General features: G+C 45.6%; 1 protein-coding gene across 1 annotated transcript; it reads right to left on the bottom strand.

Moving 5' to 3' along the window:
- Positions 1 to 5691: 5691 nt before the first annotated feature.
- Positions 5692 to 9024, bottom strand: LOC139558811 (uncharacterized). Its single transcript, XM_071374262.1, has 3 exons — positions 8020 to 9024; positions 7662 to 7743; positions 5692 to 7398 (listed from the first exon to the last, which is right to left on the bottom strand). Exons 1-3 carry the CDS (start codon positions 8310 to 8312, stop codon positions 7258 to 7260), a joined length of 516 nt encoding a protein of 171 aa, XP_071230363.1. The 5' UTR covers positions 8313 to 9024; the 3' UTR covers positions 5692 to 7257.
- Between the last annotated feature and the right edge of the window lie 56 nt (positions 9025 to 9080).

A 9080-nucleotide genomic window follows, 5' to 3' on the forward strand; every position in this document is an offset into this window, starting at 1 on the left:
GAATTTAAGTATGCTCTCTCTCTTTCGGAGGACCTGAGCCCTAGGACCATGCCTCAGGACTACCTGGCATGATGACTCCTTGCTGTCCCCAGTCCACCTGGCCGTGCTGCTGCTCCAGTTTCAACTGTTCTGCCTGCGGCTATGGAACCCTGACCTGTTCACCGGACATGCTACCTGTCCCAGACCTGCTGTTTTCAACTCTCTAGAAACAGCAGGAGCGGTAGAGATACTCTTAATGATCGGCTATGAAAAGCCAACTGACATTTACTCCTGAGGTGCTGACTTGCTGCACCCTCGACAACTACTGTGATTATTATTATTATTTGACCATGCTGGTCATTTATGAACATTTGAACATCTTGGCCATGTTCTGTTATAATCTCCACCCGGCACAGCCAGAAGAGGACTGCCCACCCCTCATAGCTTGGTTCCTCTCTAGGTTTCTTCCTAGGTTTTGGCCTTTCTAGGGAGTTTTTCCTAGCCACGTGCTTCTACACCTGCATTGCTTGCTGTTTGGGGTTTTAGGCTGGGTTTCTGTACAGCACTTTGAGATATCAGCTGATGTAAGAAGGGCTATATAAATACATTTGATTTGATATGGATACATCCATAACAATGAGCTAATGATGAGCAATTTTGTCTGGCATAGAACATGTGCTCTCTCGTCAGGACACTGTTGTTCAGAGGAGCTAGCCAACAACACAGCCAACACAATCACTTCAAACTGAAGCTGGAAAGACTGCAAACGTGCTGCATTTAGATTAGTTTGACCTGTTTTCTATTGACATTTCTTTGTATATACACTGCTCAAAAAAATTAAGGGAACACTTAAACAACACAATGTAACTCCAAGTCAATAACACTTCTGTGAAATCAAACTGTCCACTTAGGAAGCAACACTGATTGACAATATATTTCACATGCTGTTGTGCAAATGGAATAGACAAAAGGTGGAAATTATAGGCAATTAGTAAGACACCCCCAAAAAAGGAGTGATTCTGCAGGTGGTGACCACAGACCACTTCTCAGTTCCTATGCTTCCTGGCTGATGTTTTGGTCACTTTTGAATGCTGACGGTGCTCTCACTCTAGTGGTAGCATGAGACGGAGTCTACAACCCACACAAGTGGCTCAGGTAGTGCAGTTCATCCAGGATGGCACATCAATGCGAGCTGTGGCAAAAAGGTTTGCTGTGTCTGTCAGCGTAGTGTCCAGAGCATGGAGGCGCTACCAGGAGACAGGCCAGTACATCAGGAGACGTGGAGGAGGCCGTAGGAGGGCAACAACGCAGCAGCAGGACCGCTACCTCCGCCTTTGTGCAAGGAGGTGCACTGCCAGCGCCCTGCAAAATGACCTCCAGCAGGCCACAAATGTGCATGTGTCTGCTCAAACGGTCAGAAACAGACTCCATGATGGTGGTATGAGGGCCCGACGTCCACAGGTGGGGGTTGTGCTTACAGCCCAACACCGTGCAGGACGTTTGGCATTTGCCAGAGAACACCAAGATTGGCAAATTCGCCACTGGCGCCCTGTGCTCTTCACAGATGAAAGCAGGTTCACACTGAGCACATGAGCACGTGACAGACGTGACAGAGTCTGGAGACGCCGTGGAGAACGTTCTGCTGCCTGCAACATCCTCCAGCATGACCGGTTTGGCGATGGGTCAGTCATGGTGTGGGGTGGCATTTCTTTGTGGGGCCGCACAGCCCTCCATGTGCTCGCCAGAGGTAGCCTGACTGCCATTAGGTACCGAGATGAGATCCTCAGACCCCTTGTGAGACCATATGCTGACACATGCACATTTGTGGCCTGCTGGAGGTCATTTTGCAGGGCGCTGGCAGTGCACCTCCTTGCACAAAGGCGGAGGTAGCGGTCCTGCTGCTGGGTTGTTGCCCTCCTACGGCCTCCTCCACGTCTCCTGATGTACTGGCCTGTCTCCTGGTAGCGCCTCCATGCTCTGGACACTACGCTGACAGACACAGCAAACCTTTTTGCCACAGCTCGCATTGATGTGCCATCCTGGATGAACTGCACTACCTGAGCCACTTGTGTGGGTTGTAGACTCCGTCTCATGCTACCACTAGAGTGAGAGCACCGCCAGCATTCAAAAGTGACCAAAACATCAGCCAGGAAGCATAGGAACTGAGAAGTGGTCTGTGGTCACCACCTGCAGAATCACTCCTTTTTTGGGGGTGTCTTACTAATTGCCTATAATTTCCACCTTTTGTCTATTCCATTTGCACAACAGCATGTGAAATTTATTGTCAATCAGTGTTGCTTCCTAAGTGGACAGTTTGATTTCACAGAAGTGTTATTGACTTGGAGTTACATTGTGTTGTTTAAGTGTTCCCTTTATTTTTTTGAGCAGTGTATATCCATAAAAATGATGCCAGCTGATTCATGATTTCGACTGGCTGAGAAAAGCTGTCTGTCTCATCCTGACATGTTCATTACTATGGGACAGCTAGAGATCGAATTTCAATATTGAAACAATATTGCAAATGTTGGAGAGACAGACAGCAAGGTTTATACAAATCTCCGCTGTTGAAAACCAAATGCTAGTCGAAAAGAAACGGGAGTTAATGTCTACATGCTTTTTATAGTGGAGATCAAGTTTATAAATTGCCTGGCTGGGCTGATGAGACAGTGGATTGCGGAGATGGAACAGAGTGAATAGGCATTTCAACTTCATCGCTTTAGCTGGTGGGAACTTGTGGAAAAGACACCGGCTGGAATGCGGTTTTAAACCATCAGCATCCAGGATTAGACCCACTAATTGTATAATTCAATGGCTATAGTTAATTTTTACATGTTTTGTTTGAGCTGCTATTGAAAGCAAAAGTCAAATTGAAAACAGTATTGGTATTGTTGAACTCGATTTTCATAAAGGCAAGCTAGGACTGATGGTTTGGTTAGCTAAACTAGCAAGTTTGTTTGGTTACCACAGCAACTACTCTAGCTGTCTAGTGAACTTGCTAGCTACTTCAGTGGATGTTGAACACATTTCTATCAGCAAATTAACATTTCTAGTGGTTAAATTATAGCCATTGGTATAAAAGGGATAATCAACTCCGGGCTCCATGCGGTCTCTGGAAAATAGTGCTACTCTGTGGAATGTCAGTTCCTCTCCGCTAGTGTCGTGGAACACATCTTCCAAGGCGTTCATTATTTCCATAGAACCAATTTGCCCTTAGAACAGCCTCAATTCGTCAGGGCATGGACTCTACAAGGTGTCGAAAGCGTTCCACAGGGATGCTGGCCCATGTTGACTCCAATGCTTCCCACAGTTGTATTAAGTTGACTGGATGTCCGTTCTTTGGGTGGAGGATCATTCTTGATACACACAGGAAACTGTTGAGCGTGACAAACCCAGCACCATAGCAGTTCTTGACACAAACCGGTGCACCTGGCACCTACTATCAAACCCTGTTCAAAGGCACTTAAATATCTTGCCCATTCACACTCTGAATGGCACACACACTGTACAAATCCATGTCTCAAATTCTTATTTACAACGACGGCCTACCCGGCCTAACTCTAACCTGGACGACGCTGGGCCCATTGTGCGCCGCCCTATGGGACTCCCAATCATGGCCGGTTGTGATACAGCCTGGAATCAAACCAGGGTCTGTAGTGACCCCTCTGGCACTGAGATGCAGTGCCTTAGACCGCTGCGCCACTTGGGAGCCAAGAGCAGGTGTTCTTAATGTTTTCTATACTCAGTGTATAGATAAAGATATCCCCTGATATTTTCTCACAGTGACCCACTCTACACAGCCGCCTCCAGAACAATATTTAGTTACCAAGATGTCACTAAGGACCATGTCAGGACGTTCTCAGGACTTTCATTTTAATAGCCATTAGGACATTGCATGATGGTCTCTGGGAGACCTTTTTCTAGTTCCAGGACATCACCGAGTACCATGTCAGAACATTCTCAGAACTTTCACTTTACTAGCCATTAGGATGTTTGCATGATGGTCCCAAGGGAACGTCCCTGCTAACAAAAATGTGTCATTAGGATGTCCCCGGAACATCACAAAATGGTTGCCTAAAGTGGTCAGGACGTTATGTCATGGTCCCACAGATGTTTTTGTCTAGTACTTAGTTTGTTCCGGGGACACCACCTGACTCATTTCTCTTTTCAGGGATATACACTGCTCAAAAAAATAAAGGGAACACTAAAATAACACATCCTAGATCTGAATGAATGAAATATTCTTATTAAATACTTTTTTCTTTACATAGTTGAATGTGCTGACAACAAAATCACACAAAAATGATCAATGGAAATCAAATTTATCAACCCATGGAGGTCTGGATTTGGAGTCACACTCAAAATTAAAGTGGAATCCACACTACAGGCTGATTCAACTTTGATGTAATGTCCTTAAAACAAGTCAAAATGAGTCTCAGTAGTGTGTGTGGCCTCCACGTGCCTGTATAACCATCCTACAACGCCTGGGCATGCTCCTGATGAGGTGGCGGATGGTCTCCTGAGGGATCTCCTCCCAGACCTGGACTAAAGCATCCGCCAACTCCTGGACAGTCTGTGGTGCAACGTGGCGTTGGTGGATGGAGCGAGACATGATGTCCCAGATGTGCTCAATTGGATTCAGGTCTGGGGAACGGGCGGGCCAGGCCATAGTGGCCCATAGCATCAATGCCTTCCTCTTGCAGGAACTGCTGACACACTCCAGCCACATGAGGTCTAGCATTGTCTTGCATTAGGAGGAACCCAGGGCCAACCGCACCAGCATATGGTCTCACAAGGGGTCTGAGGATCTCATCTCGGTACCTAATGGCAGTCAGGCTACCTCTGGCGAGCACATGGAGGGCTGTGCGGCCCCCAAAGAAATGCCACCCCACACCATGACTGACCCACCGCCAAACCGGTCATGCTGGAGGATGTTGCAGGCAGCAGAACGTTCTCCACGGCGTCTCCAGACTCTGTCACGTCTGTCACGTGCTCAGTGTGAACCTGCTTTCATCTGTGAAGAGCACAGGGCACCAGTGGCGGATTTGCCACTCTTGGTGTTCTCTGGCAAATGCCAAACGTCCTGCACGGTGTTGGGCTGTAAGCACAACCTCCACCTGTGGACGTCGGGCCCTCATACCACCCTCATGGAGTCTGTTTCTGACCGTTTGAGCAGACACATGCACATTTGTGGCCTGCTGGAGGTAATTTTGCAGGGCTCTGGCAGTGCTCCTCCTTGCACAAAGGCGGAGGTAGCGGTCCTGCTGCTGGGTTGTTGCCCTCCTACGGCCTCCTCCACGTCTCCTGATGTACTGGCCTGTCTCCTGGTAGCGCCTCCATGCTCTGGACACTACGCTGACAGACACAGCAAACCTTCTTGCCACAGCTCACATTGATGTGCCATCCTGGATGAGCTGCACTACCTGAGCCACTTGTGTGGGTTGTAGACTCCGTCTCATGCTACCACTAGAGTGAAAGCACCGCCAGCATTCAAAAGTGACCAAAACATCAGCCAGGAAGCATAGGAACTGAGAAGTGGTCTGTGGTCACCACCTGCAGAACCACTCCTTTATTGGGGGTGTCTTGCTAATTGCCTATAATTTCCACCTGTTGTCTATTCCATTTGCACAACAGCATGTGAAATTTATTGTCAATCAGTGTTGCTTCCTAAGTGGACAGTTTGATTTCAAAGAAGTGTGATTGACTTGGAGTTACATTGTGTTGTTTAAGTGTTCCCTTTATTTTTTTGAGCAGTGTATATCTATTAAAAAAACATTGCATATTAGTTGAGATTTTAGTAGTAGTCCCCCCCCCAAAAAAACACTAATTGCATGCACACACACGCTCACTCGCTCCCTCATTTACAGAGATTCACTGACTGACTGGGGCTGTGTATTGATATTACTGCTAAAGTCAGGTTTAGAGCTAGGATTCAGAAATGTGGTTTGGTGTGTAGTCCGCTATTACTGAAGCACAAAATATTACATTATTGGTTAAAGTTACACTATTCATAATGTAATAATCAACACAATGTAATAATTATTGCAATAATTATTACATTGTGCGCAAAAACCTTGTTATGCATTCAGCATATTTATTACATTATCGGCATTTATTACATTATGAATGCAAAAGTTATTACATTAGCAGCTAGTACATTATTGGCAGTCATTACATTATCAGTTGCTACAAGGCCTGAGGCACTTTTTTCAGTCACATTTCTGAAGCCCAAAAAACAAACACTTAGCTTCTTAATACATATGGAAATTGAAAAGGTTTATGATTGACTTGAGGGTTACTGTCAAAATGATTTATTAAATAAAATAAAAATAGACATTGATGACAGGCGCATGGGCCCCCAGAGCTTGTGGTGTCTGATATGCTAGTGCACTTACCCCCTTCATCTTTAAACAAACTGAAAAGGTAGACTCAGCAAAATGACGCTGCCACGAGCAGCACCGCAGATATTGGGATATAGGGAGATGCAAGATGGCGCTCTCACACAGTATTTGCACATGCACACAGGTTCGCTTCAAGCTGTCAGAGGGTCGTAACTAGTTACCACAGCCACAAAGTCATAAACCCCGCCTATTTGTACAATTTCTCTTCTTAAAGTGATTTTTTACCTAACCTTATCTACACTGCTAACCTTATGCCTAACCCCAATTGTGACTGTGGAAACCATATTTAAAAAATAGTTTTATTTAACTAGGCAAGTCAGTTCAGAACAAATTCTTATTTACAATGACGGCCTACCCTTGGCCAAATCCTAACCCGGACAACGCTGGGCCAATTGTGCGCCGCCCTTTGGGACTCCCAATCACAGCCGGTTGTGATACAGCCCAGAATCGAACCAGGGTCTGTAGTGATGCCTCTAGCACTGAGATACAGTGCCTTAGACCGCTGCGCCACTCAGGAGCCCAACGTGGTAGGTACGGGACCAAACAGCCTTGCACTTAGTTGTTGCGGAAATTTACCCACTATTCTGTTCACTTTCTGCATCTACATCATATTGTTGAGTCTACCTTTAAAACTTTGGCTTCATTGTGATTTCTCATCACCAAACAAGACCTGTTGTTTTCCCCCGTAGTTCAGTCTTCTCAGAATGTCTCAAGGGAAAGTGTAGGTAACCTCGTCCCCAGTCTCAATTGTTATCCCATACACATGTCAACAGAGACAGCCTGCTGGTGGTCGTGATTAAAGTGTTAGATGATATGTTGCCTCGGCCCAGGTGAGCGAAGCCTGGAAGCCTAGGCCAGGTTATGAGTCAAGTCTTTTGTATCACATTACTTTACACTGGTCCCCGCCTGAGGCCATAGAGCTTTGGGCGCCTCCCGTCACGTTCAGACTGAGCCCCTGGAAGGCACCAAACAGCGAATCATCCTTCGCAGATTTCTGGTTCCTCTTGGCATTTGTCTTACTCTACACGAAGACAGAAAAAAAAGGTTCAATTATGCCTTTTGTAAGTCTAAAATCCTGGCCAACAGTACCCATGTAATCCCTTCATATAAAACGAGAGACATATGGAGGTCAGTTTAATTAGAATAGGTCTCTTGTGATTCCCAAGTTTCACCCATTACTCCTTCAAAATTAAATTGATATCTTCTCAGATCAGATGTCTACTGAGTGAGTGACCTTCTGTTCTTATGACCAGTCACACATGACATGCACACAGACTGAATTACCTTTGGGAGGCAGTGCTGGCTCCTGAAATGCTGACTCCTCCTTCTGATGGACCTTTCAGCAATCTTCTTCTCTCTCAGTTTCCTACAGTAGCACAATACGTAAACATTAGAGATGCTTAAGTGGCATTTTGTGAGTCTCCCAAGCAGATATACCTAAAAGTTTGATACTTATCTATGTAAGCTCTACGGGTCGGTTTCCCAGACACAGATTTAGCCTAGTCCTGGACTAAAAAACACGCTCAATTAAGAATCTCCATTGAAAGTGCTCTTTAAGTCCAGGATTAGGATTAATTTCCTTCCGGGAAACTGGCCTTTAATGATTTTATATCTACTGAAAACAATGGCCAACCATCCCTACCTTTCTCTCTGAATGTCAGCCTGGTATGCACTGAGCCAGGAGTCTGGTACGGCTCTCTGCTTGGTGCACGTTTTGGCGCAAGGGACACTCTTCCTCCTGACTATGCTGTGCCTCCGGACTACAACTACGCTCTTCCGTCTGGCCCCTGTGCTCACGACTATGCTCTTCCGTCTGGCCCCTGTGCTCTTTTTGGTGCCTATTTTGTTGTCCGGTTTGGTCCCGGTCCCTGACACATAATCGCTGAACTGCTTGATGGGATCACCCAGGGACTTAAGATCCACCATAAGATCCATCTAGTTGTGTGTGTCTGTGCTGCTTTGAGCACTACAGTAGTGTTTCAGTATCTCTCAGCTGACTGACTGGAGGAACTCGACTGACGGGCTGTTTTTCAGACCTGTCAACGGCAAAGATAGAATAACGATTGAGTTGGGAGTACAAAAGGAGGGAAATGACACAAAACGAAATGCATGCAGTGTCTCTAATTGCAAGTTGATCTGAACAGTCTTAAAAAGGGGCATAATCAATGACAATGGAACCAACGTCAACGACATTATTTAGAATACAGCCAACACATACTGATAAATAATTACAAATACATTATCAAAACCAAAATCTATGCAAGGCAATTTCAAGTGTGACGTGCATCCCTTTCTAATTGCACATACCTGTAAATATTGTCTATTTGCAGTATCCAATATAGTCAAGTACTCCAAATAATTCCTCACAGTGACAGCATTGTTTGAGGTTGGACTAGTGCGCATTTGTCCGGGAAAGTGGCTAGTCTCCTCTTATGGGGATTTAACAGATGACCCTCCTAGCTTCTTAGCTACAGCTTCTCAGGCAGATTAGCTGAAGACGTAAGCGCTACTTATTTAATTAGAACCTACAGGGTCGCAAACAAACCAGTGTAGGAAAGAAACAAGCATGTCATGTTGATTTCAATGATGACATGGAATGACCTGTTCCTATTTCTTAAATTTGATTAGTTTGTAATGAACTGTCAGTGTAGGTGTAGTATAGGCCTACGTGTTGCCAGGTGATGTTTATTTTAGTTCTGATGC

Source organism: Salvelinus alpinus, chromosome 29 (genome assembly GCF_045679555.1).
Source record: "Salvelinus alpinus chromosome 29, SLU_Salpinus.1, whole genome shotgun sequence".
Classification (NCBI taxonomy): Eukaryota; Metazoa; Chordata; class Actinopteri; order Salmoniformes; family Salmonidae; genus Salvelinus; species Salvelinus alpinus.